The 18,091-nt window shown below is 55.1% G+C and overlaps 1 protein-coding gene across 1 annotated transcript in view; it reads left to right on the top strand.

Annotated features, from left to right (window-relative positions):
* The first annotated feature begins 2,179 nt into the window (after positions 1–2,179).
* Positions 2,180–18,091, top strand: part of TNKS1BP1 (tankyrase 1 binding protein 1, 182kDa) — a 33,692-nt gene continuing 17,780 nt past the window's right edge. The window contains exons 1-6 of the mRNA XM_011963571.1: positions 2,180–2,276; positions 2,570–2,728; positions 3,816–4,446; positions 6,356–6,425; positions 10,324–11,685; positions 13,637–15,804. Of these exons, the coding sequence (XP_011818961.1) occupies positions 2,635–2,728; positions 3,816–4,446; positions 6,356–6,425; positions 10,324–11,685; positions 13,637–15,804 (4,325 nt within the window). The 5' untranslated portion in view covers positions 2,180–2,276; positions 2,570–2,634. The remainder of the gene's footprint in view (positions 2,277–2,569; positions 2,729–3,815; positions 4,447–6,355; positions 6,426–10,323; positions 11,686–13,636; positions 15,805–18,091) is intronic.

The following is an 18,091-nucleotide window of genomic DNA, read 5'->3' as shown; positions in this document are numbered from 1 at the left end:
GGGCCGCACCAGCCCCTTCCCCTGGCTCCTTCGGCACGCCCCCAGCCACCCCAGTCCGCCCCCACCTGATCGACGTCTGCAGCCCACCGTCTGTTCGCCGGCTGCTTCACAGCCCGCTCACAGGTCCTCAGCTTCTGCCGCCACCGCCGTCCCCTCCTCCTCCTCCATCCTCTTCTCCTCCTCCTCTTCGGCTGCCGCCGTCCCTTCTGTGTCCAGAGCTCCCCACTGGGCCCCTCCAGACAGCCCATTGCCCGGGGCTGTTCCATCTTCCCGTTGGCCCTCCCTCTTTCCACCAGTTTACGTGCTGTCCCTGCCGACCTCTCTAGCCCCCGATCCGGCTGGAGATCCTGCGGTCCATAGGGGCGACCCCGCCTGCGCCGAGTCCCCTCCGGGGCTGGAGCTGCTCAGCCCTTCGGGAGGCCTTATCTGCCAGGGGTCAGCTCGTCTCTACCCCGCTACCCTCTACCTACTGGTCTCTTGGGGGTGGGGAGTGTTCAGATCCGCTGCGATTTTGCAGCTTCTGGCCACAGCCTTGGTGGCCTTGGTCACCTGGGGCTCCTGGCTGGGGTCTCTGAGTTGCTGTGGCCACCTCCGCACCTGGGGACTCTGAGCCCGCCTTCATTGCTGCAGCCCCTCATATCGCAGAGGGGCCCATCAGAACCCCAGGTGAAAGGATTTTTTTGATTCTGAGCCAATTCATTTCCATGTCTAACCACCCACACTATGTCCCTAGTAATAATGTTCAAGGACAAGGAAACACTCTTGTGTTTTAATTTTATTTTTTCTATCATGTGCCCTTCCCCCCACCACACTTGGCCTGGCTCTGCACAGTTATTCACCCACCCACAGTGGGCAGTCTTCCGTGGTGGTTGACTGACCAGTGGGTTGACAGTACTGGGTTTCTCTACTGTCTTCATACCCTTTCCCATCTTTGAAATCCCTGGGGCAGGGTTAGCGTTAGGGGAGAGGAGTTGGATTTTGCAGAGGCTGAGCACTGGGATTTGGTGCTGTCTTCCCAGACCAGCTGGAGTGGGTGATTTTAAGTGAGGCAATGCCCCTTGCAGGTTGGAGAGGGTTGGGTTGTCCTCAGGGCTCTACATACCGGGTGAGGGAAACTTTCCCCTTGCATGAGAGGTGCAGGGCCCTATTCCCCAGGGTCTCCATGTTTTTGTGGGTGGGAGAGTGCTTCAGGAGCCAGGATGGGAACTGAGGAGGTGGTGGAGTATCTGAAGAACAGGTGACAGGACTAGGGCCTGGGAGAGTGAAGGAATGGTCTGGGAATGCTGGTAGCCTGGGGTCACGGAAGAGGAGGAGGTGGTTATCAGGATGTTAGCTCATTGGTGACACTGAATGGAATCACAGTAATCATGGGCAACATTTATTGAATCCTTATTATGTACTAGTCATTGTGCTAAGCAGTTTTCATGTACTGTATCACGTAAGCCCCTTCAGAGTCTCAATAATCCCATTTTTCAGTTAGAGACACTGAGGCTTAGAGAAGTCACATGGCTGGAAAGTGGTGACCCACCCAGCCTTGAGTCTTGGTATATCAGACCCTGAAGCTCCTATGGCAGGCTTCTACCACAGGGCTGTGCCACTTGGTTTAATTTCTTCTGTTCCCCTCAGAACTCCTTAAAGCCAACCCTAGGCTGGTGAGTGAAGCCCACATAGCCCCTTTTCATAGGCTGTGGCGGTTCCACCCTGACTCTCTTGGAAGGTGGAGCCCCAGGGAATTTTCCCCCAAGTCACTCCACCCCCCGGATATTCTCAAGCCCTGTCCCGTTCTCCCAGCCCAGGCTTGGGCCGGCTTCTCCTTTCTCTTGGCTAGGCTCTGGAAATCCAGTGGGAGGCCATTGCTATGGTAACAGGACTAGGCCCTGGCTTTACCTCATCAAATTCCAAGCTGAAGCCAAGCGATTGAGAAATTAAAGAAAAAAATATATTCCAGATGTTTACTTTTTATTCCTTATTTTTCCGTGTTTGGATGAGACAGCTCTGAGGGAGGGGAGAGTGGGGCAGGGATGTGGAGGGAGAACAGGGAGAGGGGGGAGAAGGAACCACTCCCAGCTGCGGGAGGGAGGGAGAGAGAGAGGGAAGGAGGGTGAGCGGGAAGCGGGGAGGCAGGCAATGGGGCGGAGCCCAGGTTGGGGAGGAGCGGGTTTTTCCCGTCTCCCGTGAGGTGATTCACAGAGACTTCATACTTTGCAACTCTCTAGCTCTGCTTTGAGTAGACACCTCCAGCGGGGTCGTCCTACCCAAGGGGCACTCTGGGGACTGTAAGTGGGGTGTCTTGGAGAGTTTGTCAGAGGAGGGAGCAGTGAGTGACTCCCTGAAGCGCTAGGACTTTGGGGTTAGAAGATAAGAATGGGGAGGATCTGGGAAGAGTTGAGGATATGGCTGCTGGGAACCTCCCTTGACCTCCTCCAACCCCCCCAACCCCCCACCCCCGCCCCAAGTTCTCTCTTCCTGTCCCACACTCTGCCTCTGCTAGAAATAGGAGACTTCTCTCTGCTAAACCTACTGGCAACGCCCAACTCTTCTTTTCGTTCTCTTCTCTCTCTTTTCCTAGGTTTGCAGCCACCCCGGCTCATACCTCTCTGCCTCCCAACTCTCAAGGAGGGTCTGCCGCATGTGATGAAAGTGTCTACTCTCAGGGAAAGCTCAGCCATGGCTTCCCCACTGCCCCGGGAGATGGAGGAGGAGCTGGTGCCTGCTGGCTCTGAGCCAGGTACCAATGGGTGCAGGGTGGAGCTGGGTGGCTGGGAGGGGGTGGGAAGGGCAGAGGCTGCCCCCTCTTTCTGTCTTGGGGGGTGGTTGAGTGATGATTCTGTTGAGATAGGGGAGGAGTCCCAAGGCAGTGCAGGATGAGTTTGAAAGGTTCTCAGCTTCTCTTGAGACTCTTCAGAACTGGTTTGGGATCATAACTTTCCAACAGGTGTAAGCATAGACAGGGACCTTTGAGATGATACGGATCAAGCTGCCTGCTTTGCAGAGGGGGAAACTGAGGCCCACAGGGACAAATGGAGTGTACAAGTGGGAGTTTGAACCCAGACCTCCTGGCTCCTTGCATAGACTCTTTTCTTATATTTAGCCAAATGTGTAGGAGGTAAAGGATTCCATCAGGAGGGTGGTGGACGAGGTTACTTCCAAGGTCATTTAGCTTTATATAGAAGGTAGGTTTCTGGTCCTGTTTTCTTTTATCTCCCTGTAGCAGATTTACTTTTGTTTGACTTAGGTCAATAGTAAGTTTGCATTCCCGGTCACACACCAGATGACAGTGGGGAGGTGGCCTGGGAGTGTGCTATGACTGGGGGAGGAGGCAGCCTGGAGGCAGGATAGAGAAGCTCAGCTGAGATTGAAAGTTTACTATGGATGATAGAGAAGAGTGTCACATAAGGTGAAAAAACTAGATTGGGGATATGGGGGGTGACAGCTTGATAGGGGCAGGCAGGCATTTGTTTGTTGTCTCTTTTGTTCATTTATTCTTTTGTTTGATTATAACTTATAATTAAACTTATGTTAGCTGCAAAATACAGTACAGGAAGAAATAAGGTGCCATATGGGTCCTTACATAGCTTCAGCTTAAAAGGGGAATTGGCTAAAACATTTTGGGAGTTTGAAGAAGGGAGAAGATGCTTCTGGGATGTGTGTAGAAAATCAAGGAAGGCTTCATGGAAGAGGTGGCATATGACTTGTGCCTAGAAAGATGTGAATATTCTTATTGGAGGGTGGGAGATGAGGTGGAACAGGAAACAAAGAAGTTCTGCTTCCTGGTTCTTCTGACAGCTCCCCTGCCAACCCTTTCCTTTTGGTAGGTGACACTCGGGCCAAACCCCCTGTCAAGCCCAAACCCCGGGCCCTGCCTGCCAAGCCAGCCCTGCCTGCCAAACCCAGCCTGCTGGTGCCTGTTGGGCCTCGGCCTCCCCGGGGTCCCCTGGCTGAGTTGCCTTCTGCCAGGAAGATGAACATGCTGGCAGGACCCCAGCCCTACGGTGGCAGCAAGCGCCCCCTTCCCTTTGCACCAAGGCCTGTGGTCGAGGCCTCGACTGGAGGAGAAGCCATCCAAGAGACGGGGAAAGAGGAGGCTGGGAAAGAGGAGCCACCCCCTTTGACACCCCCAGCTCGATGTGCCGCCCCAGGGGGCGTACGGAAGGCCCCTGCCCCTTTCCGCCCAGCCTCAGAGCGCTTCGCGGCCACCACGGTGGAAGAGATCCTGGCCAAGATGGAGCAGCCTCGGAAGGAGGTCCCTGCCAGCCCTGACCGCCTGTGGGGTTCCCGCCTCACCTTTAACCACGATGGCAGCTCGCGGTATGGCCCCAGGACCTATGGCACGACCACTGCTCCCAGGGATGAGGATGGCAGCACCCTCTCCAGGGGACGGTCCCAGGAGGAGCCAGTAAAGCCTGCAGCCGAGTGCCAGGAAGAGCACAGGACCCCTGAGGAGAGGTGAAGGGTGGGAGGCTGTATGTTTTGTGGCAGCCTGGAGGTCGGGTGGGGTGGGATTGGGTGGGATTGGTTGGGGGCTAGGGACCAAGTGCATGGCCCCGAATAGGGTTGTGACTTTTACCTGTAGATTGCTGGTGTGCGGTGAATACGGGCAGATCCCGATCTAAGTCACAAATCATTCCGCAGCAGATGGATGGTGTTACCATTACTGTATGCTTTTAAAGTTGTAGTTTTCGTTACAGAGTTGATGTAGGTTTATGTTAGAGAGTTCAAATGTACAGTACAGAAGTTTAATAGACAATAGACTTTTTTTTTTTTTTTTTTTTTTGAGATGGTGTTTTGCTCTTGTCGCCCAGGCAGGAGTGCAGTGGTGCAATCTCGGCTTACTGTAACCTCTGCCTCCCAGGTTCAAGTGATTCTCCTTCCTCAGCCTCCCAAGTAGCTGGGATTACAGGCGTGTGCCACCACACCCAGCTAATACTTTTTTTGTATGTTTAGTAGAGATAGGGTTTCATCCTGTTGGCCAGGCTGGTCTTGAACTCCTGACCTCAGGTGATCCGCCTGCCTCGGCCTCCCAAAGTGCTGGGATTACAGATGTGAGCCACCACGCCCGGCCAAGAAGTTTATTTTTAGTTTCTATATACTGAGAGCTGGCCACCAAACTTTGCCTCATTGGCATCCTGTTTGTTCAAGGGAGTGTTAGATCCATTGTAGAGATGAGGAAACTGAGGCTCAAAAATGACTTCCATAGTCTCAGCAAGTTAAGAAGCAGAGACGGACATCTTGTTTGATTCCAAAGCCTCTGCTCTTAACTGCTGGCTCTTACAGTGGGCAGAGCAATGTGCCTGTCCTGGGGTGGGCTGCGTGTGTCAGGAGGAGTAGGGCACAGTCTCTGCCTGTGAGGCGGAATCTGATGGGAGAGATAAGACAAGAACACATCTTGATCCCAGGCCAGCTAGTGTCTGCATAGAGATTTTGGCTGGTTGGAGATATTTGCATATGATAACGCTTCTCCAGGGTTGCCACTAGTGTAAAGCAAGGCTGGCCAGGAGGTGCTTCTTGGGGTTGTGGGCACGGGACATTGGAGGAAGAGGCTGAGGCATCTCAGGAGCCATCAGCTGCACAGAGGCTGTCCTCAGTGCTGGGAGAGCCAACTTGAAGCATGGCTGGCTCCTTGGGCCTTTGACCGCTCTGCTGGGCTCAGAGGCTCCCTTTCTCCTCCTACTGCTATGAGAAGCAAAGTCTGGTGTGGTCTGGGCTGAGTGGGAAACTGAGAGTCCCTGCCCTGCCCTGCCCTGCCCTCTGGCCTTGCCCTTCTCTCACCTTAAAGTGTCCGGAGCGGTGGCCCCAGAGCTAGTCCTTTGCCTGTCCCAGACCAGGGTGCTGTGAGGCCACACTCTTGCCCAGGCTGGGTTCCACCCGCCATCTTCCTTGCTTCCCTCACTCCAAGTAGGGCTTAAGAACAACTTCAACCCTGGAAAATCACTCTTTCCTCTTCCCCTCCCCCACTGCAGTTCTTCAAGAAGTATTGGCAAGGCAGCGGGACCAGCTGCACTCTTCCTGGCTAGAGGAGAACTTTAACTCCTTATGGGTTAAGGGAAAGAGGAGTTATGTTTTTAGGAACCATTGAGAGGTCTGGGCATCCAGGATGCTTTTCCTAAAGGAGCTGGGGAATTTAACCCTTCATGCTCAGGTAGGGAATAAGCACCGTCTTCCGGGGCACTTGCCAAATGGAAAATGGACAGATTCTGTGTCCCTAATGGTTCCAGGCAGGGCTCAAGAGTAAATGGCTAGGAGGGTTTAACCTTTGGGTGCTGTTAAAGTTGCACTGGGAGACTCCCCCACATTCTCATTCTGTGACAGACTGTTAACATTCCGTGCTTCCATTACCTATCCTCGTCCCTCACAGGAGCCTTACTTCCAACCTGGCCTTCAACGGGGACCTGGCTAAGGCAGCCAGCTTGGAGCTACCTGCTGATGTGAGTTACCCTCCGGTTATGAATCAGAATCACGTATTTTAGAGCTGGGAGGGTCATCTGAGATCATCTTTTCTACTGTCCTTGTAGTTCAGATGGGGAAACTGAGGCCCATGGAGAGAGTGACTCACTGGAGGACTGACCCTGGGATTTTTCGACTCCCAGGCCAGTGCTCTTGATCACCAAAGTGGCTAAGTGTGGTTCAGGCCATGAGGCCATTCATCATAAACAGTAATGATAGTATCCACAGCAACTGCCATTGATTAAGTCCCTACTATGTGCTGGGCCTGTCCCAGGAACGTTAACTGACTCAATCCTTGTGATAACTTTGGATGGTAGACCCGGTTAGTCCCATGTGAGAGATGAGAGCGCCTGTGCTCACAAAGAGTAAGTAACTTAGGCTGAGGCAGGAGCTGCCGTGTCTGCCTCCCGTGCTTTCCCTGGCTGGGCTGCCTTTTCTGGGGTCAGAAGAGGGCTGAGTCTTTTTGCTGAGATTTTCTCATTATACTCCCGTTCTTGAAGATGGTCAGCCTGCTTTCTTGAGTAAACAAGGTACAGGATGGCCCTTTTTGCCCATACAGCCCTTGCTAGCTGGAGACCTGACTTGATTATTTGTCCATCCAGCAAGCAGTGACTGAGCGCCTGTTAGGAACTGGGTGCTGGGGATAGCTGTGAAGGTAGAGAGTGCCGGGACGAGTGTGGTCAGGGAAGGTGTCACTGTGAAGGGCAGAGGCTGAGCTGTATGCATGTCTGGGGAGCAGCATTCTTGGTAGAGGGCACAGCAAGTACAAAGGCATTGATGCCTTCCTGGCAAGGAGGCCAGGATGTCTGCCTCGCAGTGAGAGAGGAGTTGGGTGGTAGTGAGGACCGACGGAGGGTGGGGTTGGATTGTGTCAAGTCTTGAAGGCCTCTGGAAAGACTTTGGCTTGAGTGAGGGCAGCAGGCCATTTGAAGGGTTTGCAGGAGAGGCTTGGGATGTTGCTGTCTTAGTTGTCAAGAGTCACCTGGCCCACTGGATTGAGAATCAGTTGCAGGGAGGTAAGATCAGCAGCATGGACCAGTTGGGGCTGTTGGAGTCATCCAGGTGAGAGATGATGATGGCTTGGACCCTGGAGGTAGCTTACAGTGAAGATGGGGAGAAGTGGTTGGTTCTGGATAGAATTTGAAGGCATAGTGGAAAGGACTTTCAGATAGATAGAGAGCACAGAATCAAGGGTGACCCCAAGGCTTTTGGCCTGAGCAACCAGAAGGATGAGTTTATGGTTGCCGAGATGGGGACTTCTAAGGGTGAAGCAAGATCGGGGGAGATGGAGGAGTTTGCTTGTGGATTTGTTCAATTTGAGATGGCTTTCAGACATCCATGTGGAAACGTCAAGTGGATGGTTGGGTAGTTGAGTCTGGCCTTTGTGGGAAGTGAGCAAATTTGAAAGGAACGCTTGGGAATTGTCAGAGTAGGGATGCTTGTGATGACTGGTTGAGATTACCGAGAGTGGGGATGGTGCAGGAGGGGAGGGCCGGGAGACACAGCCAAGGAGACTGGGAGGATAGTGAGAGAGTCCACTAAGTAGAGACAGCCTCCAGGACTGGGGGAGGGCGCCATCAGCTGTTAGATGCCGCTGACAGGTCAAGTAAGGTGAGCACAGAGAATTGGATTGAGCTTCAGGGAGGTCATCCGTGACCTTGACGAGAGTAGTTAGGTGGTTTGGAGTCGGTTCAAGAGAGAAGGGGACAAGAAGAACTGTGGATATTAATAGTGAATGTAGACAGGGCTTTCAAGAAAATGGGTGGTAGCTAGTGAGTGATGTGGGGTCAAGAGTGGTTTTTTGGTTTGCTTTTTTGGTTTTTCAAGACAGAAGAAATTAGAGCAGTTTGTGTACTGATGGAAATGATCCAGTAGAGAGGGAAAAAAAATCAATGATGCAGGAGAGAGGAAGGATTGGCCTCAGCCCCAAGCGAGGACAGTGCCTGATAGCAGAAGGGGAGGCAGAGTGCTTGGGCTCCCATGCAGGAAGTGGGTGGTGTGCCAGTGGGGGGTTGTCGGGGTGGGAAGGGGTTCTCTGCTGGTGGCCTCTGTGTTCTCAGGGAACAGGAAGCAAGGCCATCAGCTGAGAGGATTGGGGGAGGTGCGGAGGTCTGACGGGAGAAGATGCTAAAACATTGCCTGGGAGAGTCATGGAGCGAATGGGAGGGGGAGTGCTGTGGGATTCCGGGCAGCTCTGGGACCGGCTTGAGGTCAGTGGTGAATCTGGAGTGAGACCAGCTGTCACGATTGTGTGTTTTTCTCCAGCCACATGCAGCTACTCAGGTGCTGAGCTAGGATTGGCCCAGCTGTATTGGAGAGCTGTATTTAAACAGGTTAAACAGTGTGATGAAGCAGATGAAGGAGTTGAGCGTTGGGTAAAAAGTGATGTTAATGGTGATAAGAAGAGAGGTGAGGGTATGAGGGGGGTAGGGGACAGTGAGAAAGAGTGAGGGTTAAGGGGCTGTGTTACCAGAGGAGCTGAAAATGAGGGCGTTGGGGAAATAGAGTGAACCTTCAGATAAATGGTGGGGGTGGGCGAGCGGGATACTTGGGATTGAGGTGATGCAGAGGGTGCAGCCACTGGTAAGGCTGAGGTGTAAGGTGTGACCTTGAGAGGATGGGTCGCACAGTCACTGGGGCAGAGGAGGCCAACGAACCAGAGACTGGAAGGGTCGCATCTGGCTATGGAGATCACTGTAAGCTATCACGGCAGTGCTGGAGAGGGTTGCAGTGATCCAGCGGTTATGTTTTCAAGAAATGATGGGTGTGTAAGGGTTGATAACAAGAAGGAATTGTGGGTGCTGTAGTTTAAGGGCACAAGCTTTGAAATTAGAACGTTGTAGAGGGGAGTAAGCATGGAGGGAACAAAAAGGACCTTGAGAAGCAAGCAGGACCCTTTATTTTGCCGGGACCTAGTAGGTGATGATGTGGGAGAAATAACTGCGTGGGAGAAGGCGGCCAGGGAAGCGTGACCTCTGTAGAGGGCAAAGGTCAGATGGAGCCAGACTCGCTTCATTGTCTGGGGACAGGTGGAGTGCCAGGTGCTTGGTGCCTCGTTTGTCCCCCTCTTCTCTCCACGTCCTCCCCACTCTCTGCCCCCATCATCCCATGAGTCCTATGCCAAGGGGCCAGTGTACACATTTCCCTTCACCCTCGCCTAACTGGGAGACGGGTGTTGTGGCCGCCAGCCCTAATGTACAGATGGGGAAGCTGAGACTCAGAGAGACCAAGTGTCTGCCATACGTGAGGGAGGGCACATACTGGTAAGAGGCAGTGCTGGGACGGCTCAAGCTAGGCACTGTCACGTCCCCCACTGCCTTTTGCCTGGGTCCCACGGCCTTCCTGCTTCCTTGCACCTCTGGAGTGGCACGAGGAGCACCCCCTGCATGCTGTAGCCACTCCTGTGACTGCTCTGTAGCTGCACTGCACCTCGAGTCCTGCTCTGAGGCGAAACCCTGTCTCGCCTCCCGACTCCCGCATGCTGAGATGCCCCAAGAGCCAGCTTCTCAGTGTTCCTTTTCCTTTATAAAGCAGGTGTTCTGGACCCCGAACTGTGGCCTCTGAGGAGATCCTCAGATGAGCTTTGGGTTGAGTGGGTGAGGGGTTCCAACCACCTGAAATGGTAGGAATTCTGAATTCCTACCATTTGTGAATAAGGCTGGGTACATTCTGGGGGAGAAGGTCTAAAGGGGGCTCTGTGAGAAGTCCTGCCTTGAGTCGTCTATGGGGCCTCTCCCATCTGTCCCGAGAGGACGCCCTTGGGTTCCAGTTTCCTCCTCCCAGCCTGGGAGAAGCTGACCTGGGGTCTGTGTGGGGTTGGAGGGGACCCTCCCCGCCCCACTGAGAGGTGAGTGACGGCTCTTGACCTTTCTCTTGCAGATTTCCAAGCCCTGGATTCCCTCAAGTCCAGCCCCCTCCTCAGAGAATGGAGGCTCTGCCAGCCCAGGCCTCCCCGCAGAAGCCTCAGGCTCAGGCCCTGGCTCTCCCCATCTTCACTCACCCGATAAGAGTTCTCCCTGCCACTCGCAGCTTCTGGAAGCCCAGAGTCCTGATGCTTCCCAGGCTTCTCCCTGCCCCGCTGTGACTCCATCAGCTCCAAGTGCAGCCCTGCCTGAGGAGGGCTCCCGCCACACCCCCAGCCCGGGGCTCCCTGCTGAGGGGGCTCCAGAGGCTCCCAGACCCAGCAGCCCGCCCCCTGAGGTCTTGGAGCCCCACAGCCTGGATCAGCCCCCTGCCACCTCACCCCGGCCCCTGATTGAGGTGGGTGAGTTGCTTGATCTCACTCGGACGTTTCCATCTGGCGGGGAGGAGGAGGCCAAGGGTGACGCACACCTCCGCCCCACCAGCCTGGTTCAGCGCCGATTCTCTGAAGGTGTGCTCCAGTCACCCAGCCAGGACCAGGAGAAGCTGGGGGGCTCGCTGGCTGCCCTGCCCCAAGGCCAGGGGAGCCAGTTGGCCCTGGATCGTCCCTTTGGAGCAGAGTCCAACTGGAGCTTATCACAGTCCTTCGAATGGACCTTCCCCACGCGGCCCTCGGGTCTGGGCGTGTGGCGGCTGGACTCCCCGCCTCCCTCCCCCATCACTGAAGCCAGTGAGGCCGCTGAGGCTGCTGAGGCTGGCAACTTGGCCGTTTCCAGCAGGGAAGAAGGAGTGTCTCAGCAGGGCCAAGGGGCCGGGTCAGCTCCAAGTGGGTCAGGAAGGCCTAGTTCCTGGGTGCAAGGGGATGATCCAAGCATGTCCCTCCCCCAGAAGGGTGACGGGGAGAGTCAACCTCAATTCCCAGCTGTTCCCCTTGAGCCCCTGCCTACAACTGAGGGCACACCCGGATTACCTTTGCAGCAGGCAGAGGAGAGATACGAGTTGCAGGAGCCCTTGGCTGGACAGGAGTCCCCTCTCCCCCTGGCTACCAGGGAGGCAGCCCTGCCCATCCTGGAGCCGGTCCTGGGGCAGGAGCAGCCAGCACCCCCTGACCAGCCCTGTGTTCTCTTTGCTGATACCCCTGAGCCTGGGCAGGCACTGCCTATCGAGGAGGGGGCCGTGACCCTAGCCCGGGCCGAGACCACCCAACCCAGGACAGAGGCTCAAGACTCGTGTAGGGCGTCCCCCGAGCCTCCGGGCCCCGAAAGCAGCTCCCGCTGGCTGGATGACCTCCTGGCTTCACCACCACCTAGTGGTGGCGGCGCAAGACGGGGAGCTGGATCTGAGCTGAAGGACACACAGTCCCCAAGTCCCTGCTCTGAGGTGAGGATGGGCATAGGGAGAGTGGGACGTCTGGGGACAGAGGCCAGGGCTTGGGCGGGCTTCATTCTTTGAACATGGATTGGACGTGTTGAGAGCTTGGGCTGTGGTAGCGAGCAAGGCAGCTGTGGACCTGCAGATTGTAGCTCAGTGTGTGGGGCTTCGTGTGAGGCTGTGTCCCAGCTTCAGCATTCGCCAGCTGATTGGTCTTGGGAAGAACGTGCCTTAACTGCTAAGCTTCAGAGTGCTTTCATGATAGTAGCACTGGCCTCTTCGAGTTATATTGTGGGCAAATAAGAGGTGGAAAGCTCTCGGTACAGTGTGTGGCAGGTGCTGAGTCTTCAGTCTCTCATTATGGGAATATCGTTCAAGGCGAAATAGTGTAGCCATTTAGAGCGTGGGCTCCTGGGTTCGTCTCCTGGCTCTGCTTTCCTTTGCCCAGGTGTGACCTTGAAAGAGTGACTTTTCTGCCCTCTGCCTCAGTTTCCACATCTGTAAAATGCGAGTAAGATGAGCTCTACCTCCGAGGGTGTTGGCAAGGGTTCAGTGAGCTGTCATGTCTAAAGTGCTAAGAATAGTGCCCGGCTCATCCTCAGTGCTTAATACGTGTTGGCTTTTACAAACGTTACTAACATTGAGCTCCAGACCTGCTTTGTAGACAGGCAGCTGGGCCTCAGAGGAGGCGAGCCTTGTGCAGTTACCCAGCAAGTTGGTGGCTGGGCCCGGGCCAGCGCCGTTTCCCGGCCCAGTGCCCTTTCTCCTACCAGGCTGCCTCTGAATTTAAGGGCCGGGGGCCAGGTGGCTTTTGAAATTTATTTCTCAAGCCGGGCCTGGGCTGTAAGGGGCGGGGCTGCGGGAAAGGAGGAGCCAGGGGGCCTCTGGAGGCTGGGGGGCGGGGAGGAGGAGGAGCAGGAAGGGGTTAAGCTGACTCCTGCAGTAGGTGTGTCTGTCCCGGGATGTGGGTGACTCAACTGGCTCCTGGGCGGGGCTGCCCAAGCTGCAGCTGCTCCGAAGGGAGCAGGGCCAGGGTGAGGGAGAGCCAGCGCCGGAGCCGTCGGACAGGTCCCAGCGTGGGGAGCAGCCCAGCCCTATCCCTGCGCCCGGCTGGCCGCACCCAGCAGCCCCGAGGCGGGCGGGGGGCGGAGGGCCATGGCCCAGCCTGGGGACGGGGAGGCCAGCATGTCTGTCCTGGAGCGGCTGCTGGCCAACGCTGCACTGAGGGATGAGGCTGGCCGGCTCCGAAGCCCTGAGCCCAGGGCTCTCCCGCCCACGAGGGTGAGTCAGGGAGCGTGAGGTGGGGGTGGGGTGCAAGAAGCCCTGGCTGAGATTTTCTCCTGTGCTAGAAGCTGCCCCTCCTGTCTTTCCTGGGCCGAGGTGAGGGCTGAGAGGTCTTCCTGGGGAGGATTGAGCAGACGGCACTTTGGTTGGGGAAGAAGGGGCTGGGTACTTATAGGAGGATGGGGGTCAGGTGGGGCGTGGGGGAGGACGAGCTGGAAAAGCTCTCATTGGTGTTGGAACCTTGCCTTGCAAGGGAGGTTGCAGAGAGGCTTTGAATCTTGACCTCTCCTAATCAAAAGGAAAGTACATTGCCCGCCATTCCTGTGTGAAGACCACTCCTCTCCTGGCTGTTAGCCAAGTATTGCCCAAGAGTTGTAAACATGACCATGGGACCATCGATTGAGTGCCCACTGCATGCCAGGCATTATGCCGAGTGCTTGGTCTAAATCATTTCGTTTAATCCTCTCACACCGGCCCCGTGCAGTAGGAATTATCTTCATTTAAGGATGAGGACGCTGAGGCCCCGAGTGGTTAAGTTATTTGCTCAAGGTCACACAGCTTTCTGTTGCCAAAGTGGGGCTTTCAGGCACTAGGCAGTGCTGACTCTGCTGGATTGACTCCCACCCCGATTGAATCTAATCGTTATTTCTTTGTCTGTTTTTTTTCTTATTCCCAGGGACTCCTTGGCTGGTCCCAGAAAGATCTGCAGAGTGAATTTGGGATCACAGGAGACCCACAGCCCAGCAGTTTCAGTCCTTCCAGCTGGTGTCAAGGTGCTTCTCAGGACTATGGCCTTGGGGGTGCAAGCCCTAGAGGAGACCCAGGTCTCGGAGACAGGGAGAGGGACTGGACCAGCAAGTATGGGCAAGGAGCTGGGGAAGGGAGCACCAGGGAGTGGGCCAGCAGGTGTGGCATCGGCCAGGAGGAGATGGAGGCCAGCAGCAGCCAAGACCAGAATGAAGTGTCTGCCCCAGGGGTGCTCACAGCCCAGGACCGGGTAGTTGGAAAGCCAGCCCAGCTTGGCACTCAGCGGAGCCAGGAGGCAGATGTTCAGGACTGGGAGTTCAGAAAAAGGGATTCCCAGGGCACTTACTCCAGCCGGGATGCGGAGCTCCAGGACCAGGAATTTGGGAAGAGAGATTCACTGGGTACTTACAGTAGTCGAGATGTAAGCCTTGGGGACTGGGAATTTGGGAAGAGAGATTCTCTGGGTGCTTATGCCAGCCACGATGCCAGCGAGCAGGGCCAAAATTTGGGGAAGAGGGACCTCCATGGCAGGTACAGCAGCCAGGATGCCGACGAGCAGGACTGGGAGTTTCAGAAGAGAGATGTGTCACTTGGCACCTATGGCAGCCGGGATGCGGAGCCGCAGGAACAGGAGTTTGGGAAGAGTGCTTGGATGAGGGACTACAGCAGTGGTGGCAGCTCCAGGACCCTTGACGCCCAGGAAAGAGGCTTTGGAACGAGACCCCTGAGCTCTGGGTTCAGCCCCGAGGAAGCCCAGCAACAGGATGAGGAATTTGAGAAGAAGATTCCAAGTGCGGAAGACAGCCTTGGGGAGGGCAGCAGGGACACTGGCCGGCCAGGACAGAGAGAATCAGGGGGCTTGTTCAGTCCTAGCACTGCCCACGTGCCGGATGGGGCACTCGGGCAGAGAGACCAGAGCAGCTGGCAAAACAGTGATGCTAGCCGGGAGGTGGGAGGGCATCAGGAGAGACAGCAGGCAGGGGCTCAGGGCCCTGGCAGTGCTGACCTGGAAGATGGGGAGATGGGGAAGCGAGGCTGGGTCGGCGAGTTTAGCCTCAGTGTTGGCCCCCGGAGAGAGGCAGCATTTAGCCCAGGGCAGCAGGACTGGAGCCCGGACTTCTGCATCGAGGGCAGTGAGAGGAGCTATCAGTTTGGCATCATTGGCAACGACAGAGTGAGTGGTGCTGGCTTTAGCCCTTCTAGCAAGATGGGAGGTGGTCACTTTGTGCCTCCTGGGAAGACCACAACTGGCTCGGTGGACTGGACTGACCAGCTGGGTCTCAGGAACTTGGAAGTGTCCAGCTGTGTGGGTTCCGGGGGCTCGAGCGAGGCCAGGGAGGATGCCGTGGGACAGATGGGCTGGTCAGGCGGCCTGAGCTTGAGAGACATGAACCTGGCCGGCTGTTTGGAAAGTGGAGGGTCTGAAGAACCCGGGGGAATTGGAGTTGGGGAGAAGGACTGGACTTCTGATGTTAATGTGAAGAGCAAAGATTTGACTGAGGTCGGGAAAGGAGGAGGCCACCGCCAGGCCAGAGAGAGTGGCGTGGGGCAGACCGACTGGTCAGGTGTGGAGGCCGGAGAGTTCCTTAAATCAAGGGAGCGTGGAGTTGGACAGGCAGACTGGACACCTGACCTCGGCCTGAGAAACATGGCCCCAGGGGCGGTCTGCAGTCCTGGAGAGCACAAAGAACTTGGGGTGGGCCAGATGGACTGGGGTAACGATCTGGGCCTGAGGGATTTGGAGGTGTCCTGTGACCCAGAGTCTGGAGGTTCTCAGGGGCTACGGGGATGTGGGGTGGGGCAGATGGACTGGACCCGGGACTTGGCACCCCGGAATGTGGAGCTCTTTGGGACTCCCAGTGAAGCCAGGGAGCATGGGGTGGGCGGGGTCAGCCAGTGCCCAGAGCCCGGCCTGAGGCACAATGGCAGCTTGTCCCCTGGCCTGGAGGCCAGAGACCCCTTGGAGGCCAGGGAGCTGGGGGTTGGTGAGACAAGTGGGCCAGAGACCCAGGGTGAAGATGACTCCTCGTCTTCCTTGGAGCCACACCCTGCAGACCCTGGAATGGAGACAGGAGAAGCCCTCAGCTTCGGAGCCAGGTAACGAACGGAGCCCCCTCCCCAGTGTGGGAGGGAACATGTGAGGGTTATCCAAGAAATTGGAACCTTTCTGAGGAGGGAAGAAACAGTTTTTCCTGAGGACTTTTAGTGTTTGGAAAATTGAGACATTTTAGACTAAGAATTTTTAATTCTACTGAAAAAAAATTAAAATACGATACACATACAGGTGAGTTCTTTTTTGGAAGGATGACTAATGTGTTACTTTTGCAAGCCATGTTTGAGCTTTCTTGGCGATTTAGAGTTGTGACTCTGACGGGGGAAATGGTGCGTGTCATAGCTTGGATGGTTTCTGGTGGGTTCTACTCTTGTACGCAGTAGCCGTTCCGCCGGCCTCGCAGCCCTGAAGCCACAGGTGGTTTCATAGGCGTAGGGCAGAGAATTCTGTGTCTTCTTGGCTGGGGCCACCACAGCCAGGAGTGGAGTGGACAGTGGCGCCCACGGGTTCTCAAAGAGGTTAGGGACTTGGTGCTTCTTGCCTGTCATGAAGCCTGGAATAGCAAGTTCAAGAACCTGAAGGGTATGAGGACCTGGCCCCATGACCTTGGCCTCTATGTGCAAAGTTGCTGAAAGAACTTTCCAAAGGCTTTGCAAGCCAACCACAATCTGTTTCATGGATGTTTTAAAACCAGCTGAGATGATTTTGCAGCTGAGAAAGGTGCTAAAAAGGCATTGCATCCGTTTTGTTAACATTTGCATCCATTGAGATTCGCTTTTATTCCCTTTAGTGAGTAGCAAATGTTTCCTTTTCCAGCCCACCATGGGAGCTTCTCACTGGGTATGTGGGGAAGGCAAGGGAAGTGTGGGGGTGGGGGCTTTTATAAGTGGAAGGGGCTGGTGATGGGAGGAGAGGAGCAGGAAGGGGCTAGAGAGCATCATGGTGGTCTTGGGAGTCAGGAGAGGCATCTGGGATGGAGGAGAAGGAGGGAGAGAGGAAGGTGGGCCCAGGGAGATGCCCGGGGGGATTTGAGGAAGGGGAGCTTCCTGACGACTCAGGCTGTTGAGGGGGTGGTGATGGAGCACAGGGAACCACTGAGGCTGCATTGAGGACTGCAAGGAAGAGGGGAGGGCGCAGGACTAGGAGTCGGGAGGTCCTTGTGGTCGTGGGCAGGTTGCTGAGCTCTGAGCCTCAGTTTCTCAGGGTTTGACTCAGAAAGTGCAGAGTTCCAACTTTAATGTTCCTGGTGCAGGGGAGAGTCCAGGCTTGGCGTGGTTATTCCTGATTTCTCTTCCTGGGACTCATAGAACTTTGCATGCCCCGTGCTTAACCACACATCTTACCTCATTGATCTTCCCAGCTGCTCTGTGAAGCAGGAAGGGATTTTTATCCTCTCCGCTGGCAGGTGGAAAGGTGGTGTGACACCTTAAGGGCAAAGAGTTGGGAGTACCTCTTTCTCACTTGCTTATGTTAACTGCTTTCAGGTGTGGCTGCTGTGGGACCACCGCCCCCCCGCCCCCACAGCTCTCTGCTTTTCCCTTCTGTGTGGGGTGGCTCTTGAGAAGTGGAAAGTGATCATCTTGTTCCCTTAGTTTAGGATGGAGGGAGGTGCGGCGGGGATTGTGGTGGGACTACGTTAGGGGAAGAGGAGGGTAGCGTCAGAGACGCAGGGAAGCACTCAGCTCTCCGAGCTTTGGTCTCATTGTGCCTTTAAAGCACCCAGGCTTTTGTGGTTGTGTTACCATAATCTGGTCAGTGTTGACTTTAACCCGAGTTCAGGGGTTAGCCGTGGTGCCATACAGGTGAGCCTCATTGTATGCAACAGAAAGCGTGGCTCCTCAAAAGCCGAATGAAAACAGTTGCTTTAGAGAGGAGTTTGAGGGGCTTGTTTGAATTTTATGCTTTCAGGCAGCCTTTTCTAAAATGTGTCCTAAAGAATACCAGTCTGTGAATATGTTTGGAAAATGCTGGGTACTCTATGGCCATACAGAAGACTTAGTCTGTATATTAGCATGTATTAGTACCTTAAAGACAAGTAATGCACTATTTGCCGAACTAATTTGGCTGATATCCAAGAGCCTAGTGTTCTGAGCAGGGAAATTCTACACTATGGGCACTTTCTCTTCTTTTTTTTTTTTTTTTTTTTGAGACAGAGTCACGGTCTGTCGTTGCCCAGGCTCCCAGCCTGAAGTGCAACGGTGCGATCTGGGCTCACTGCAACCTCTGCCATCTGGGTTTAAGTGATTCTCCTGCCTCAGCCTCCTGAGTAGCTGGGATTACAGGCGTACATCACCACGCCTGGCTAATTTTTGTATTTTTAGCAGAGACAGG

This window comes from Colobus angolensis, unplaced genomic scaffold, assembly GCF_000951035.1.
Source record: "Colobus angolensis palliatus isolate OR3802 unplaced genomic scaffold, Cang.pa_1.0 Scaffold61, whole genome shotgun sequence".
In the NCBI taxonomy this organism is placed as follows: domain Eukaryota; kingdom Metazoa; phylum Chordata; class Mammalia; order Primates; family Cercopithecidae; genus Colobus; species Colobus angolensis.
The sequence above is the reverse complement of the archived record's forward strand: the minus strand, read 5'-3'. Positions and strand labels throughout refer to the sequence as shown.